This window comes from Cannabis sativa, chromosome 4 (assembly GCF_029168945.1).
Source record: "Cannabis sativa cultivar Pink pepper isolate KNU-18-1 chromosome 4, ASM2916894v1, whole genome shotgun sequence".
In the NCBI taxonomy this organism is placed as follows: Eukaryota; Viridiplantae; Streptophyta; class Magnoliopsida; order Rosales; family Cannabaceae; genus Cannabis; species Cannabis sativa.
The window spans coordinates 11,027,139-11,047,173 of NC_083604.1; the positions used below are offsets into that span (position 1 = coordinate 11,027,139).

The 20,035-nt window shown below is 31.3% G+C and overlaps 1 protein-coding gene across 1 annotated transcript; it reads left to right on the forward strand.

Annotated features, from left to right (window-relative positions):
• The first annotated feature begins 6,784 nt into the window (after positions 1-6,784).
• LOC115715273 (uncharacterized) lies at positions 6,785-8,832 on the forward strand. The gene is made up of 2 exons (XM_030644120.2): positions 6,785-7,012; positions 8,452-8,832. The coding sequence occupies exons 1-2, from the start codon at positions 6,875-6,877 to the stop codon at positions 8,545-8,547; spliced, it is 234 nt and encodes a 77-aa protein (XP_030499980.1). The 5' UTR covers positions 6,785-6,874; the 3' UTR covers positions 8,548-8,832.
• Positions 8,833-20,035: the final 11,203 nt, after the last annotated feature.

Sequence of the window (20,035 nt, forward strand, 5' to 3'; positions counted from 1 at the left end):
CAAAAATAGTTGTCAATATTTTCTGAAAATAGACAAAATACTGGAAACGAATATCTAAAAAATTCCATTTGAAATGGTGCAGGTTGATAAAATGTTAACTTGGGCGCTGGGCTCAATTTTTTGTACCTAGAATTGTTGTTTTTCCTCTAAAATGACCTATTTCCTTATTTTTGATGATGAGAAAGAAGATGCAATAGTTGAATCTCCGATCTGATACTTGGAAGGTGCCCAGATTAATAGATTGTCAACTTGGGCGCTGAGTGCTCGGGGCTGAGGGTGCTCAAAAATTAACTTGTTTCGATTCTAATTCTGATGCCTCAAATATGTTTGTGGTATGTCTAGTGTTGGGTTTTGTGCCCTAAATAAAACCCATTTCAATATAATCAGATTTACTTATTAATAAAGATCAGAAATAACATTTTATGTTGCATGGTTCACATGATTTATTTCATGATTATATATATAATGTATGAATTCCATTTAAGTCTAGAACATATGAATTTGTTAATGATTATAGTGTTGTCAGCATAGTGGAATATAATCTTAATTATATGTTCGAAAGTTTATTCCCTGATTTGTCAGAACACTGGATTTAGACTGACATGGTATAATCAGCGATAGGTATTCTTACACCTTGGAAAAGTGTTATGTCCTTTCCAGGACATTGACAAAGTTTACCAGTATCGGATGTATGGAGTATACATCGGAAGGGACCGATATTGAACTTTGATTAGATATATTAGAATTTACCGTAATATCTATTCAATTCAATATCACCTGTTGATCCTAGATCAAATGATCTTAATCCTGATATGATTAGGTTCAATCTCAAGAGTATTATTTGTGTTCTTTGATTTGTTAGTTAAGCCTACTTTGGGTCAGGGTGAAACGTACATTTTGGGAACACAGTAGTGCAATTGAGTGGGAGCGCTAACATAAATATGGAATCTATAGCTTCTATCTGGCGAATAGAAAGTAAAGGATGATTTCCTTCGAGCTTAACCAAACGAAAATAAATGGTGGAGTACTCATTTCACTTAGCTGAAATATCATTTATAGAGGGTTAAGTGTTTTAAGGATAAAGTATATTGTAGGGTGTTACGGTAATTTAATCCCTTTATAGTGTAAATCATCTATATAGAGGATCATTGATCAAATTAGGATTATAACAATGGATAACTAATGACGTATCTATATCGTGGAACATATAGAGCGTTCTATATGACTGAGAGTGCAATTCCAAGTTCTAAGTGTGGATTCAATAAGGAATTAATAAGTTAGGGAATTTACTTGGTAAATTCGGTTCGACTTATTGGAAGCTCGGTTATATAGACCCATGGTCCCCATACTAGTTGAGACCATACTGCTTGTAAGACTCAGTTAATTGATTTTAATTAATCAATTATAATTCTAAAGTTAGACTATGTCTACTTTATGAATTTCACTAAGTAATGGTGAAATTGTAAAGAAAAGAGATTCTAGGTTTATTTATTAATTAAGATTCTTTATATGTCTAATTAATAAATATATGAAATGACAATATTATTTAATAATTATTTTTTAGTTATTAAATAATTAGAATTGGCATTTAAATGGTTAAACTGAAAAATTGGCATTTTTGAGAAAATGGGATTGAAAAATAACAAAATGGGAAAGTTGCAAAGTGAGGCCCAATTTCCTTATTTGGCCGCCCACTATGCATATGCTTTTACCATTTTATTTTTCCATTATTTTAATGCCATACAATTCTAACCTAAACCTAGAGGGCATTCTATAAATAGAAAGTGTTGGCCTCAGGAAACTCATGACTTTGCACATTTGTTTCTTTCAGAAAAAGCCTAGCCGCCCCTCTTTCTCTTTTCTTCTCTTCTAATTTCGAAATTCCCTTGAGTGATAGAGTAGTGCCCACACACATCAAGTGGTACAGAAAGGAATCAAGGGCTGGAGATCTGAATGGAAGGAGTCATTATATTTCGCTGCACCCAATGTAAGGTTTTCTTAAACTCTTATGTGTTTATTTCATTGTTTTAGAATTCATATTAGGATGTTAATGAAACATACTTGGTAGTAAATCTAGATGCTGGTAAAATATTTCCAACATCTAGTTGATGTTCCAATGCAAGTTTTGACCCGTTTGCACTAAGACGGTCCCAAAAACTAAAACCCTAGTTGAAGATGTCAACTTGGGCGATGGGTGAAAACCCTATGTGCCTAAGTTGGCTTCTGAATCGCATGTTTGTGTTATTTTAGCTCTTCGGGCTTAGATTAGGTTGATCCATGTTTTCATAGTACAAAATGCTAAAAGATAATGGGTTGCATTCAAGTTATTGAAGTCAACAGGTGTTGGTAAAATATATTCCAACACAATGTACAACTATCTTTCTTTCTAGATATAGACTGGGGACATGCCAGGATACACGTTGATCCATATCTGCCTATTGTGTGTTCCTTGGCCAAGCTCTTGTCTCATGAAAAAAAAAACAACAAGTTGTCTCTCGATCTTCAACTGAAGCTGAGTACCGTGCCATGGCTGATGCAACCTTTGAAGTAACCTGAATCATTGCTTTACTAAAAGATTTTGGCATATCACTCAACAGGATTGCATCTCTATACTGTGACAACACTAAAGCCATTCACACTAGTGAAAATCCTGTCTATCATGAGCGCACAAAGCACGTTGAAATTGACTGCCATTTCATTTGATAAAAAATCCAACAAGGGACCCTCAAGCTACTTCACATTCAATCACAGCAGAACTTGGCTGACATCTTCACCAAAGCCTTACTTCTCTCATCATTCAACAACATTGTGTATCCAACATATACACGCCATCTTGAGGGGGACTATTCGAATATCATGTTAGTTATAAGTTGTTATAGTCTTGGCTTTAGTTAGTTAGATTTCTTGGCTTAAGCTTGGTTAGTTGTCTTTCAACTAACTCAGCTACCATTTGTATATATGTACTGCTCATTGTAATGATCAAGTTAGACTAATAAAAATAGAGAATTTTCCATTATCTTTTTTCTTCTTGATATTGAGTAGGGTGTTCGCGGTGCGGGTGGTGCAGTTTTTAACCATTTTTTCAAACCAACCCGCACATGCGGTTTTTCCAATTTTCCAAACCGCACCCGCACCGCGATACTAAAAAACCGCAAAAACCGCACTGCAAAAAATGATGCGGTGCGGTGCGGTTTCTACGGTTTATGCAGTTTGAACTATCACAATTTTTTTTTTGAAGTCATCATAAAATAATTAAACTATCATTAATATAATTATTCCAAAACACTTAAGAAAGTACAACAAACTTGAGACAAATAAAAGTTATAACAACAACAATAAGTCAATAATCTTTTTAAAGTTTCAACAACACACCTAAATCAAAATAACAAACTTGAAACTAATTAAATTCCAACAACAATATAAATGTACAAACACAAACTTCTAACTCCAAATTTCAATACACATGTATGGCTTGGATTTGTTGCTAAGAAGAGAGGGTTTGTGAAGAGTTATGGATTTTGCCCTAAGATTTATGGGCTTGGGTTGGGCTCATATGTATGGGCTTAATTAAATAAATATAAAAATTGAAATTTTAAAACATGCGGTGCGGTGCGGTTTGAATCGCGCTTTAATAATTCCAAACCGCAAACCGCACCGCACCGCGCGGTTTGGGAAAAATTCAAACCGCAACCGCACCGCAAAGAATTTCAAACCGCATTTTTTTTGCGGTGTGGTGCGGTGCGGGCGGTTTGAGCAGTTTGAGCGGTTTGATGTACACCCCTAATATTGAGTACTTTGTTTCTCTCGTACTTTTTATAGGTGGCACCCTACGATTGATTAACGATATTCTCTAAATCTTATTTTTTTAAGCTATATAAAATATGTTACTTAATTGCACCAATAGTGGTATGATACCAATGAGGATTGCCTTTTAACATTTCTCATAATTAAAATATCACATTTTTTTTATATATTTTTTCTTTTTTTAATTAAGATATTTAAAAATTAATAATCACTTTTTTAAAATATATTAATTAATAATAACAGAACAAACTAATGAATTTTCTCCAATGTCTTAAAAATGTTTAAAATTCGAGATGAAATCTAACATTAAGATATAGATTTGGGAAATACAATAGTGACGACAACAAGTAAACTACGGTAATGACAAGGAATGAGATACAATGATAACAACGAGTGATATACAGTGATGAAATTAAGTGAGATACAATGAGACAATAAATGTAACAAAAATAACAATAGTTTTGAATGATCGAGATATGAAAATAATGCATTATGGGAAACACCGTAATTTTTTTACGCCACCCTATTTATTTCTTGTTATAAAAATAATTTTTTTAATAAAGCAATTTAAAATACTACATATAATAAATTTTAAACTTCTTAACAAATAATTAATAAAATTGTGCATTTAGTTTTTAATAAATAAAATTCATAATAATAATAATATGAAATAAGATAATATATTTATAATTTTACCATATATTAGAATTATATTTTTAAATAATTATTTATTATAATACTAAAAAAATTCAATTAACCGCGCAAAGAGCGGCTATATTGCCTTAGTTAATGATAAAGTAGATAGAACTACTTAGAGTGATTTTATAGTGACATGTCACTATTTTATATCTCTCCATTATATAATATTTATAGATTATAGATTATATATTTATAGATTTATAGATTATAGATTCCTGTAAGCTATGTACAAACCATCAAATAGTCGTATTTTTGTAAAAATAAGAAGTAAAGTAACTATTTTGAATACTTAAACTTTCTGCACATCCAAGTTAAAAAAATTTGGGCCAATCCTGACAAAAAAAGTAGAGAATTTTACATTGGGTAACAAAAATTTGATTTTAATTATACAAATGTACAGTGTTATTTCTTTGTGGAAAATACCGATAGTTTCGTATATTATTTTCTAAACGTTATCAATCCTATTCAATTGGCTGTGAGGACACTTACTTTTTTTTCTTTTTTTTTTCCTTTCAATCATTTGCTTAGTTTTTTTTTTTTCAATAATCACTGACAACCATTTTGTTTTCTTTTAATTTTTTTATTTATAATATTAAAAAACTTACTTTTTCTTAAAAAAAAAATATTTTTTTTTCTTGTCACATTGCTAATTATTTGATCTCAATAATTATACTATTAAAACCTACTCTTTAAGATGACCATTTTAATATGTGGAAAACATATATTTTTTCACCTTCACTAGAAAAATGATCATAAATATATGTAATTTTTTAGTTTTTTTTTTATTTAATAAATAAAAACTTTAACAAAAAAAAATTAATTAAAAAATTATTCGAACTTTAAATTAATTTTAATAAACTAACCAATTTCATGAGTTACTAATAATGTTTTATTAATTCATATTTAAAAGTTAATCTTGTATCTTTGCTAAACTTGTATTATAGAGCAATTTTAATAGATTTTTAAAATTATTTATAAAAGTATTAAATAGTACCTTAAACATCATAAAATAAATTATATTTTAAAATAATAAATAATTATTATTTAGTTTTGATAATAAAGTTATTGGTAAGATTTCACATATATACATATTATTAATAACTTTTTATATTTGATTATAATTTATTAATTTCTTAAATATTAATTAACATGAAAAAATTACTAAATAAAGTAACATAAATATATCTTAAATTAGCAATCAATTTCATGGGTTACTTAAAATTATTTTTATTATAAATTTTAAAGTTATCAACTTGTTTCATATGAATTTTTGTGAAATTTAAAGTTTGGTTACTTATCTCTTAATAAAGTATAAAAGAAACTAAAATGTTACCTTATATTTATATCATTTTGACATGTTGGAACTATAGAAGTTTTGAGCAATTTAAAGTTTTGGAATTAAAAGTAATCTTATAGTTTCTTTTATATTTTTTTTCTTAATAAAAAAGAAGAAGTAATTGATAACTTACAAATTGTTTATACCTCTCAACTAATCTCGTAGATTACTATAAATTGTTTGTAATTTTACATGTAAAAGTTACCATATGATATGTATTCTATATAAATTTATTTTATTGTATTATATTAAATTTTATATATCTTTAAAAATAACGTAAAAGTTACTATAAAAATAAATAAACTAAAATGTAATATAATTGTATCTTGATCAATAATATATAGGTTGAAAATGAAATTATAATTTTTAAAGTTAACTACCTAAAATAATTAATAAAAATATATATGAGATAATATTTTTCACAAACTAATTAATACTTTAGTGTCCTATTTTTGTAATAACATCTCATAATTTTTTTTTTTTTGGATTTGATTAACAACATATAAAATAAACTAAAAAGTTGCTTTGATTTTGAATATATGGTTTCAACATTTTTAAATGATGACATTGAAAAAGTAAATTGGAGTGGCACTATATTTAAGCCTGGACTAATAGTGTAATTGATTTTTTTTTTCTTTTTAAATGATAAAAATAAATATTAAATAAGGAAAAAAAATACATTGGTGTTAGAAAAGAAAACTCTAGAATGATATATTGATCAATATCTCTAATTGGTTGAGTACATTATTTATATCTCGGTACGCGTAACGATATTTTTAATAATTAAAATTATTTTTGTTTTTTTTATAAATATTTCTGAAAACACGTATATAGATGAAAAATCCCCAAAAAAGTATTGGGCCGAAGAACGAAACTGGGCTTAATTATTTTGACCCAAAATTGTGGTTGAAGTGGGCTCCGATATACGATTGGTCCATAGAGACCGTAGAGGCTACTTGCACCAAAAATACCATTAGGGAGAGAACTAGCTAAACGAAGAGGGAGAGAGAGAGAGAGAGAGAGAGAGAGTGAGAGATGGCGGGTGCATTCTGGGGAACACGATTGATGGAGATAGTGAAGAAGCATGACTCCGGAGGTCTTGTTTGGAAGAGAATAAAGCTCACACCTACTCGTAAGGCCAACGCCAAGAAGCGTCTCCTTCGCGTTTGGCAGGTCCCTCTTCATCTCTCTCTTCCCACTTTCGTTTTCGTTATGTTTATGATTAGGGTTTAATCTCAAGTTAAATTGTACACTCACTTTGTTTTTAGCTTTCTATGGCTTTGATTCTTCATATTTGTTTCGTTTGATTCAGCTTGAATATGTGTACAAATGCAAAAACTATGAACTTTTATTGTGAACTTAACTATGACAATGGAAGGACTTTAGATCACTTTTATCTGTTGAATTTGTATTCTACGAATAAGAAATTAATCTATATATTAATGGTAGATGATTTTTTTGTTGTTGCTTTTTTAAATTTATTATAAGGCCAACTGTAACTTTCTTTTGGCGTATCACTATTAGTTTAATCCTTGTTACAAGTCATGTATTCATATAGTTGCGTATACTATGAAAAAGATATCAGTTTGTCAGCTCAGTCACTTTGGAGCTCTGTTATTGTTAAAGATGGAAAAATAACTCTTTCTGCTATACTTTTGTTGTGACGTGTAAGAGAAATGTAGGTTTTTCATGATAATGTAAAAGGCAGTGTTTGAATTTCTTATGACTATTAATTATGCAATTGCTTGTGTAGTTTAGTATTGTGTGAGTTATAAGTCCTCATCTCCAACTTTATGGTGTGAATTTTTCTTTCCGTTGGACTATTAGTATATCATTAAATACAAATTTTGAATGAGCTATTGCTTGTTTTATGTTTTGGACTAAAATCTTCTCCTTTTTGTCCTTGATTTCATTGAGATGTCCCTTGTTCTTGGTAATGATAATAAGTTTATAAATACTATGTAAAGAACAGAAGATTGCTGAAACATGGTTGGGGCATTTTCACAAATTTGAATAACATGCATATAATATAGCAAACTGAATAAAAATTCAAATTTATTTGGTGAATCTTTGTCAACTTGTAGATGCTATAATCACTGCTAGCTGACAGTTATTAGGAGATGTCCACATTGTAGTATCAATATTTTTTTCTGTTCTTTTTTCTCTAAAGTTAAAGAAAAATGATTCTTTCACAAAACTCCTTGGGATCTAGTGCAACAATTTCTCTCAATTTCTAGATAAGGGCTGTGCTATTTAGTTGACATTTGAATTTCAACAGATTTGGTTGAACAATTTGTTTTAGTAAGTTATGCATAAAACTGATACGATCACATAATATGGTGTATTTCATTCTTAATATTGATTGAAGTTAGATTCTGCTGCATCTCTCTTATAGCAATGTGATTGACATGCATCTCTGCTTGCGGACTGCTGCATACGGGTATTATTTAAGCAACGTACTGTATATTGAAGCATAATTGCTTTCATATTTCTTACTCCAAAACCAATATCAGAATCAAAATTGATCACTCTTTGCTCCCTTCGAAAATAACAAGTCTCTGTTTTATAATTTTTAAGATAGTGACATAAGTTCCTTCCATTTTCCCTTGCAGAATGAAGCTGTCTTGAGGGCTTGTTCTGAAGAACCTCCTTCAAAAGCTGCTGAAAAAGTTTGTGAAAAAGCAAAGGAAGTTGCCAAGAGTGAGTGAGATTATGAACACTTGGAAGGAGTAATATAATTTTTGCCCACTTTGTTTCTCTTTTCAACTGTTTGGTATAAACTAAAAACTATCATGTTTTGTTTTGTTTGATGTTTGAGGATAAAGTCTTACTCAACTCAAACATTAACAACAAATGCTTCTGCATTTGTAGAATCCACTAGATTAATGTGATAATATCATTTTTTTTTAATGAATACAAATATGTAAGACTCATGGAGATCATAAATATACATTTGATGGAGCACGATATAATGTCAGATTGTCGTTTTAACTTGTTTGGTGCAACACATGCTGGCCTTCTGGCACAGGAAACGCTTATGGTGATGTCTACTTCATTGTCTATTTTATCTCTTTTTTCTATTTTCCATTATTGTATATTTGTATTATGGGTTTGGTGACCCATTTACATTACAGGTGAAGTTACAAAAAATTACATCAACGATATCACATTATCAAAAGGAAAAGGGCTCTTGTGGTTATGAAAGGTTGAAGGGTTAGAAGGGTTCATCTTCATAAGGAGGAATCTTTGCCCTCCAAAAATCTCAACCAAAGATAATACTGAATCTTGGCACACAATTTTGTGGTCCATTTTTGATTTTTTAAGAAGAAAAAAAAAACTGATGCTTTGATTATGATGTGCACACATAATAAACCACCGAAAGAATGGGTTGAAAATTCCATCGCCCCTGCTATAGGTAGAATATTGATTTTGACATTGAAGAAATTAAATATATATATTCATTTAGTGTAAATATTACTGTTAGAGACTATGAAGATGATGAGAAGAGAGAATAAATAAACGATAGTTCTGTTCTGGGCCTAGTGAGTAGTTTCATAAGTTTTCACGCAACCCCTTTTTTTTTTGGTTAAATGATCTTACATTACATGTGCTCTCATCAGGAAAATTTATATGTATTGAGCTAAACATGTACTTTTATTTTTTGTCCTTTTATGGGAGATTTATTTTTGCTATAAATCTATGATAGTGACATACAATGTTTATTGTGCATTTGCAGTTGTCGAAATGTTTCACTTTCTACTACCATTAATTAAAATAGATATTTTACTAACAAAAACAAAATAGTGTATTTCTCTTACCTATTATCCTTCTCTGATAATGCATATTTTAGACTAGCATAAAAAAAATACCTGTCCTTATAAACAGGGCACAAATTAAAGAAAAACTCTTATCTGTCATTGAGCTCATCACTGCCATACTTGAATGCAATTTTGGGTAAAGCAATGGTAACACTGAAATCTCATTGACCACATTTAATTTCAACTGCAACTAAATTAATATCTTCACATACTAGCTGTTACTATTTTTATGTGTCAGTAATAGATATATTTAAATTGTTGGGTTGCACCTACCCACTTAGTGTTATTAGTTTCTTAATTAGTTCATCCATAAAAACCATAATAATAATAATAAAATATTAAAAAAAAACAGCTTATAAATCTCTTTTAGTGCAAAGATTATTTGAGGCTTTGGATACCCTTTTTTGCAAGTTTTTACTGCATGACAATTGACAATATTGGATGATGTAGATTGGCTGGTACATTAATTTACAAGAGTCGGGCTCCACCCTAGTCTCTATTGATTGATAATTTTATTTACTCAAAGCGAAATAAGGATTTATCTTTTATTTTAAACGTTTATATATTATAATATATATAACTTAGCACTGCAAGTGGTTAAGGATAATAAGTAATAATAGTTCAATATTTTGATTCATTAATATCAGACCAAATTATTGAAATATGGTTAAAAATAATTTGTACTCATCTCACTTGCAGAGATACCAAGCAACCCTTTTAACTTAATAATATTATTATTTGTCCAAACAAACAAGCAGCATGGAAAGTAGTACTACTAGTATAGTAGTAGTAGTTGGTTTTAGAAGTAGTCCACTTAACTTACATAAACACACAAACCGTTTCATAAAGATAACATTGTATTTAACAATTTCTTATATTATTTATTAAATTAAAAAATATAAAACTCAGTAATAAAATACACCAATAATAATAACCATTTTCCTTCTATAAATTCATTCATTTCGTTCCCTGTCTACAAGGTAAGCTTTTGAAAATGTCAATGTAGTTTTTATTATTATGAAATTAAAAAAATAACAAAAACAAAGAATACCCCAATTATGTTTATGTATGACAGAGACCCATATTGCCCTTATATATGTGTTTGAATTCAAGGACAGGTAGTATATGTATATGTATATATATAGTGAGAGAGAGAAAGAGAGAGAGAGGGGTAAGGGGTTCTTTCTTTATGTGATTGACCTAATCAGGTGATCTTATTGCTATTGTAGCTGTGAATGTGTGGTCTACCATGACGGGCTGCCCACGTGATTGACAATATTTTTTAGAGCCCAAGTCAGCATTCCACAAACCAATCCAATCCCTTCTCTCCTTTTTCATTGTCAATTTGTCATGAAAATGAAATATTATGTATATATTTATATAAGAACAAGTGACGTGAAGAACTCCTATAGCGCCCAAGAGGCAATCTAATTCAATTTTAAACCAGTGTCACAAGAAACCTCATAGTGGTCGGCATATATAAATGGTTTTTTTGGCTTTAACATTCCTATTATGGCATGACAAATTATGTGTTATGTGTGTGTATATATATAAATATATAATCAAAGAAAGAAAGAAAAGAAGAGTTAAGGGTTTACACATTTACTTATATATAAATATAAATTGTATGTGCCGCCCTTTGTCCAGCCAATGTACACATGGCAGTGCCGTATAGGTCTCAAAATAATTGGTCCCACACTTTCACCTATTTAAGCATATGATATCATTATCCATGTCTACATAGGGAGACAACCTACCTTGCAGGTTTTGCTCTTCCTTTATTTTACTAATGGAAGAAATTAATGGAATTGGATTATAAAAAAGTATAATAATTATAAACATAATATTATATAATATATATATCCATCATTATCATTAGCTAACACAACCCAACCCAATACAACACAAAACAAAGCAATGTTCTTCTTGGCTTTGTTCATTAATCATTATTATTAATAATTAGTAATAGTAATATTCACTACAAGAAAAGCTACTTTTGCCGGCGCAGTTGACCAATTGCGCCGGCAAAAGTTGTCGGCATTAATGAGATGCTGAATTTGGGATTGGATTCAGCTATACCTTTTACCGGCGCAATGAAATGCGCCGGTAAAAGATGAATACTGAACCGCCAAATGGCGCAAACACATGTCCACTGTAAGAGCTTTTATCGGCGCACAATGGCGCCGTAAAGTTTCCCAAATTTTGGTGGGAATGTTAACCGCCCTCGTGAAAATTTGGGGGGAAATAAAACTCGTGGTAGGTGGGGTTACGCGCACGCGCATCCGCGCCGAGAAAAGTGTTAAGCCAAACGGTGCGTTTGGTTTTAGGGTTATATGACCACTTTTACCGGCGCAATTCAATGCGCCGGTAAAAGTGTTCATATATCCCCTTCGACGAGCAGAGGCCATTTCTGCATTTTTTTTTCAGAAAATTTTTTTTTTCTCTCAAAAAATTTCCCCTTCATCTCCTTCATCCCTCTCTTTCAATCTCACTCATTCTCACTCAATCTCACTTCTCTATCAATCTCACTCAAAATCCCACTCATTTCTCTAAAAAAATTTGTTTTTTTTTTTGTAAAAAAATCCCCACCGCCGGCAGCCCACTCACCACCGTCCGTCGGGCACCACCACCGGCCGCCGAAGCCTCCACCGCACACCCCGTAGCCCCACCTCCTGGTATTTTTTAATTGTTTAATTTTAATTTTTTTTTTGAAAAGTTTATGTAAATGTGTATGTGTATGTGTAAATGTGTTTATTAGTGTATATATGTGTATATATATGTATTTCTGTATGTGTATGTATGTATGTGTATGTGTATGTGGATGTGGATGTATATATGTGTATGTATGTATGTGTATATGGGTGTATGTATATATATGTATATGTGTATGTGGGTGTATATATGTATATATGTATATATTTATATGTGTATGTATGTGGGTGTATGTATATATATCTGTATATGTGTATATATATTTATGTGAGAGTATATGTAAATATGTGAGAGTATATAGGTGTTTATGTGTGTATATGTATATGTGTATGTGTTTATGTGTGTGTGTGTATGTATGTGTATGTGTATATATATTTAAGTTTAAGTATAAGTGTATGTATATATATTTATGTGTGTATATGTATGTTGATATTTTAATTATTGAGTTTTATTTTTATGAAATTAGGTCCCGTTGACCGGCCCGAAGCACCGCCTCTCGCTTGTTGTTGTCATTTTTGACCGGCTTCGGTTTGTTTTTTTTTCTTTATATTAGTAATTAATTTAATAGTTTTGTTATAAGTTAGTATGCCTATACATGTTAAATAAGAGTTTCGCGATAAAATACTCATACGATCGGGTGTGATTTATTGTTTTTCATATGTTGTTATCGAAAGTTTGTTTGTGCTATATTGATAGGTTTTGAAAATTTTGGGTTTACGCTTTTTAAGCCGTTATGCTGCCCAAATTTTGGTAGATAGTTATGTAATGTAATTTTTAATTTAAATAAATTAAATAAAAATTTGTAAAATAATGTATATCATAAAATGTCAAAAGTATTCCAAAAAATGTATTTGAAATTTTTAAACTTTATAATATTCAATTTAAATAAATAAAATAGAAAAATATAAATTAGTATATATTAAAAAATATAATAAGTAATCAAAATATTTGTTTTAGTAATCTTTAATTTAAATTAATATATATTATAAAATATAATAGGTAATCAAAATTTATTTTTTATTTTAAAAAATTTGTAATCTTTAATTTAAATAAATAATATTAAAAAATTAGTAGGTAAAATGTAAAATTAATTAATTGTTTAAAAAAAAATTAAGAATAACTAGCTAAAGTAATTGTTGATAAAATAAAATAAATAAAGTAAAACATAAAATTGAAATTGGAACATGTAATTTAAAAATTTAGTGAAGTAATTTTATTTAAAAAAAATATTTTCAATTTAAATAATAAATAATTAGAAAAATATTTAATTAAAAAATGTAATGTATAAGTTAAAATGTAATAAAGTGGTATTAAATGTTTTTAAAAAGTTAGTAATTTTAATGTAAATAATAAATGATAAAAAAATATTAATAAAAATAAAAAATAATGTAATATATAATTTACTATATATTAAAATTTTTAAAAAGTTAGTAACTTTAATTTAAATAATAAATGACAGTGAAAAAAAAATAAATTAAAAAATGTAATATATAAATTAGTATATATTATAATCTATAATAGGTAATCAATTATTTATTATTTTAAAAAAAATTTAATCTTAAATTTAAATGAATAAATGTGAAAATTATAAATTACTACTTATTGTTTAATTTTAAAAAGTAAGTAAGTGATATTATTAACTTTAAAAAGGTTGTAATTTTTAAGTTAAAAAAAGAATAGAAAATTATGAAATAACTTTTATAATAAAAATTAAAATTTAATAAAGTGATATTTTTAAAATTTTAAAACTTTTATACTTATAATCTAAAAATAAAATAAAATAAAATTTTAAAGTAATTATATTTAGAATTTAATCAAGTTATCATAAAGTAAGTGTAACTATAAAGTAACTATAAATGAGCATAAGATATTAAAATAGCATAAAATTAAATTGTTTTTATCTTTTCTTCATCTCTTTGGTTATACACCAAAGATAGGATAGAACAATTGTATTTGTATTATCACATAGTGATAATTTAATTTTTTTTCAATTTTACACATGCACGAAATACCTTAGACCCGTTTGGAGAGGCTGAGTCAGTAAGGACTCTTAAATACGCTTCTCCAAATTATCCAGGATCGTTGTTGTCCGCATGGATAGTTCGGGCTTGTTTTATACTTATAGTATGATCTATTGCTTATTTGATTATTTCATTAGTAGATATTTTGGTACAACGTCTTCTTACACGTTCTTGTAAGCTCAAGAACTTAATTACTACAAGTTTGCTAACTTATAAGAACTGTGGGGAGGTGCTGCCGAAATTTTTACAAAAATGAAATAATCTTAAGAGCGTAGATTGCACTATATGTATATTACAAACCTGAATGGGATAGGTTCTTTACCCTTTTAGTAATGGAGTGAGAAGGTGGATTAGGACACTTGCACATTTTTTTGTTTGTTTTTAAATTGTTTTTGTTAAATACTTCGTAGTGGAAGATGCCTGCCAACCGAAGTTGGATGAAGGCGCACCGGCGCTCTGCAGAGTTTCGAAGTGGCGTTGACGAGTTCGTTGCGGTAGCAACGAACCACGTGAACGCTGACGGATTAGCTCGATGCCCATGCATGCGGTGTTTGAATGTCAATTTTCACACACCTGCAACTATAAGGGTTCATTTATTTCTCAGCGGGATCCAACCTTCGTACAACCCCTGGTATTTCCACGGGGAGACTTTCTCTCAGCCCGCAGTTGAACTTCCTGAAAATGACGAAGAGGAAATGGCAGATGTGTTGGCGGACATGTTAAGAGGGGACCCTGGGTTTGACGAATCTGCTAACACTACTGATTCTTTCAATGAACCCCCTATCAACGACAACAACAAGTTCGATGACTTGTTTAAGGAGATGGAGGCTGAGTTATATCCAGGTTGCAAAAAATCAGCCCTTAATGCACTGGTCGACCCATCGGTATGAGGACAGTCGACACCTTACCCATGCAAAGCAAGCGTAAGGCGGAGTGGTACATTTTGAACAATTGCACAGAGGTTGAACCGTATATCAAGTAAGTATAAATTCCATAAACACAAACACACAATAGTCGACTTCATCTAAAAAATTCTTAACTTACTAATAACTGGATTACATTATATAGTGAGCACAAGGAGTTGCTTCAAGCAAGGGGTGTAGGCAATATTGAGACAGTGCAAGAGACTGAGTTCCCTGAATGGTTCAAAACTCAAGTAAGCCTTGTTGCCTCTCAATACTGTTAATCTTGTTCTCAATATTTTCCCTGATATGTAGATTAATGAACTACGGTTGACCAACCAGGGTGCAGTGTCAGATGAGTTGTATGCTATCGCTAACCCAGCGAATACAGCAATTTATTTTTATCCAGGGTGCATAGTGAACGGTATTAAATTTTTGGTCAAGGAAAGGGATGATAACCGCAAAACACAGAATAGCGGTCATGGTCCCCGTGAAGATGGCCAAAATTTTTACGGCACACTTGAAAAAATTATGGAGTTCACTTATTTGAAAGATTGCAGTGTTCTCTTATTTTTTTGTAAGTGGTTTGACACTAACGGGAGTAGAATGGATAGTGACGGTGTTATTACTAGCATCTGCGTCAACCGACAGTGGTACCAAAATGAACCGTTCATACTTGCATCTCAAGCAAAATTGATCTACTACATTCCTGATTTAAAGAACGGTAAAGATTGGCTGATTGTAAATGAGTACATACCGCGCAATGTTTGGGACTTCCCGGACACGGATGGGGAGACACCCTTTGTACAGGAAACACCAAATTCGAAAACCGAGTTCGTTGTTCAACTTCCACAGTTGGATGATGTTGACTATGTTCGCCATGATGTCGACCCAACTGAAGTTGCAAACATCCATCGTGTGAATTCACAGCCTCAACAATTAGATGATTTCATTGTCGATGATGACAACGAGGGTCTAAATACCGAAGAAGACAACTCCTTAGAATTAGAGAGTGACAGTGATGATAATGCTGTATATGTAACTGATGATGAGGATGATGAATTGTAATTGACATAGTGTTTTAAATAAAATAAAAAATTACAACCCTTCTTCTTTAATATGTTTGCAATATGTTAGTTTATTTTAAATAAACAATATGTGTTGTATATGTAGTATGTCTACACCAGGTGCCAGCTCGAAAAAGAAAGGCGTCAGAGGTAAATACAAGGGCAAGAATGTTGAGGAGGAGCTCTCCAAAACACAATCTGCCAAGTTACCGATTGAGGTGCACGCAGAGACTGGCACCCCCGTAGGCAAGAACGGAAAAAAATTCAACAATATGGCCAAATGGATGACTTTGATGTCTATCCCCATTAATAAATTCAAATGGGAAGATGTCGCAGAGCTGACATCAACGCACTGTGGGATAGACTTGAGGTATGCCTTACTAATTTTTTTAATTTCTAAATTACTATACTCTTATTAAATTGTAATTAATGTATTAATGTGTAACTTTTTCCAGACCAAGTTTATCCTCCCACGAGATAACCCTACATTCGTAGACTACGTGAGTACGAGATGTCAAAGGGTTTACGTGACCGGAGGGCGACCGCAAGAAGAAGTGGATACAAAACATTGAGGAGCTTGGACAGGAGAGGGTCGACATGTCACCTCCCGAGGGAGTAACTCAGCAGGTGTGGACTGACTGCATCGCTTATTGGAGCACAGACAAACAAAAGGTACATTTTTTAAAATTTTAAATTTTGGTAATGTTTAATTTATATAGTCAATAATAAATAATTAATTGTTATAAAAATTATTAATTTCAAAGTAGAAAGTAAATCGAAAAATAAAGAAAGTCTGCAAGATGAAATTTTTAGGAGGTTTTGGGCTCCAAGCCCATTGTTTCACATGTTGTCGAAGGGGTAAGTTTATATTTAACTATCATTCATTTAACTTTCTATTAAAATAATAAGACTAATATATTTTCTCTTGAAAATAGGCTAACCCCGACATGAGAATCGCAACTGCGGTGGAAACTTTTCAAAAGTTTCACCATAAAGCAACGATTGGCGCAACGAGTTCGCGCAACAAGCTTACGTAAGTTTACGTTTTAATTCAATTGTCATTTATTTCTTTCAATTTATTTTGTGTTAAAATTAACCATTTAACTTACTTGTTTAATTGTTTTAGAGCAAATGGTTGAAATAGCGGCAACTCAACCGGCCGCCCACCGCAGATGAGCCCGAAGAGCCCGCCGTCGATCCTACGCACCCCCGAGACTTACCCGTTATGACGCAAGTACTCGGGAACGATCTCGGCATCTTAGAGGCTTTGGTCATCTCCCCGTACCGGCGAAGGGAGTCAGCCAAAAGAGCACCTCGCCACGCATCCTTCGTGCCCCAACCAACCGTTACAATGGAACAAGATGAGGCTTTACGAAAAAGTGGAGGAAGCTGAGCGTACAACTCAACATACGAGGCAAGAAGTATGAGACACAACAACTCTACCTCGACGATTCCAAGATCAACGAGTATCTTTCTCGAGCCGTGCCGGGTTTCAACTTGCCTCCCATGGATCTTCCACCATTGCCCACTCCCTAAGCCGGGATCATCCCGGCCGTCGGTGCCGGATCGTCATCGCAGCCCTCCCGAGACTCGTAGAAACAACGATGACGACATTACCCGCCTATAGAACCGTACTTTTTTTATTATCCAAGCTTCGAAGATTTAACATTTTGTTTATATACCGATTTTAGTAGTAATTAATGTTGGTTTATCTTGTAATGTAAATTATGTTGGTTTATTGTGTTAATATAATATTATAATTATTTAAAAAAATATAATTAATTATATTTAATTAATTAATATTAAAATTAATTAAATATAATTAATTAAATTTTTTAAAAATAAAATTTAATACTTTTGCGCGCAATGTGCGCCGGTAAAAAGTGACAAAAACAATTGGCGCCAATCTGGCTGTTGGCGCCAATAGTTTTGCCCTAGGCGCACAGCATGCGCCAAAGAAACTATTGGCGCCAACTGGCCGTTGGCGCCAAGTTCTTGGCGCGCACTATTGCGCCAAGAAACCTAATCATAGCAGTGTTCAAGGCGATAAGGGTATTTTTTAACACCGCGCTTATTTATTGCCGGCGTTATTCGTCGGCAAAGGACGTTTACGAAGGCAGCTTAATGTACGCGCCGAGTAAAGTCCTTTACCGACCAAGCTTCCCGCATAAGCTTTGGGCGCACAAGATAACCGCGCCGGCAAAGCTTTGACCTGGGCTGCCGTTGGCAGATGCTTTTAGAGCGCGCAACAATGCGCCGGTAAAAGCTGGATTTCTTGTAGTGATTATTTTGTTAATGGAGGAGTCAACTGTCAACCGTAGCCGGCTTCTTCGCCTTTCATGTACGACACGTGTACTTTATTATTTTTCTTTTTTTAATTTTTTTAAGACAACTCCAGAAAGGAAGAGAAGAGAAAGAAGAGGATTAATTTTTGAGTCTTATTGATTATATTGTGTTACAACTTATAATTAGTTTCTTTAGTAGTGCAAATGACTCATATGTGTACATATCAATATATGGTTTAATTTTCACTTTTCAAGTCAATCTTGGAGAGTAGTTGGAAAATAGTGGCGTATATTTATTTATATGTATATAAATAGATATAGATATAAATATATATTGGTACCTATAGAGGGAATTTCGCTCGGCTAATAATCATCTCATAAATAATATAAATATAATTCCAGTATTTAAAGTAGATAATGAGAATTGTTCCCAAATCCCAACCTGAATATTTAGCAAAATCCAATTACTTTCTCTATTATAATATTTTTTCTGCCTCTACGTTACATCAATATGGCCTATTTGCTGTACAACACAACAAATTCAAACTATATAATACACAAATATCAATACAAAATATGTTCCAGAGAAGTAGGTCAACATTTTTGTGTTTAAAAATATATATACGAACATATGAATATGATAGGGATTATAAATACATTTGACGTTAAGTGTTTAATTTTCTTATTAAATTCTTGGATTATGAGGTGTCGTTTACGTAAACTTGCTGGAAGCCGCAAGAAATCATTGTATAATAAGTATAGTTATACTTTTTTTTTTCTTCAAAAAAAAAAAAAAAAAGAATTTAAGGTAATGGGATGAGTTTTCAAAACTTGGGACCCCTCATCTTACTTTCTTATGAAATTCAAAATTTTCAGCTCAAAAAATTGGAGTGTGTACTTCTTCTTCTTGTCTTTTAAGTCCTCTTTCACCAAACTTACTCACCCAGGTTCGAATTTTAGTTAACCCTGTTTCCAAACAACATACCTACTCTTCCACTGATTGTTGAAAAAAATAAATAAAAATAAAATACACTTAATAAATTATTTCACTTGGGATGACAATCATAACAAATGTTTGTAGAAATTATGTTGAGAATGTCTGCTATTCCACCATATCTTTAGACTTGTTTTTAGAGTATATTTCACGATATGGAAATGAATCAAAATTCATGGAGATTCGATCCATTTTTTGAAACAGAAAATGAAGAACCAGGTTCTCTTTTTTATTTTATCAACTACTACTTATTCTTAATTACTATGATATGTGCCCTGTATTTTCTTTGTAGTTCTCTTTCAAGTTTTCAACTTTGATTCCCCTCTAAATTAGTTTGCCTTTTCAATTGGTGCTATTACTATTTTATACTTTATTTTAACGGGAGAAAAAGGAGTGA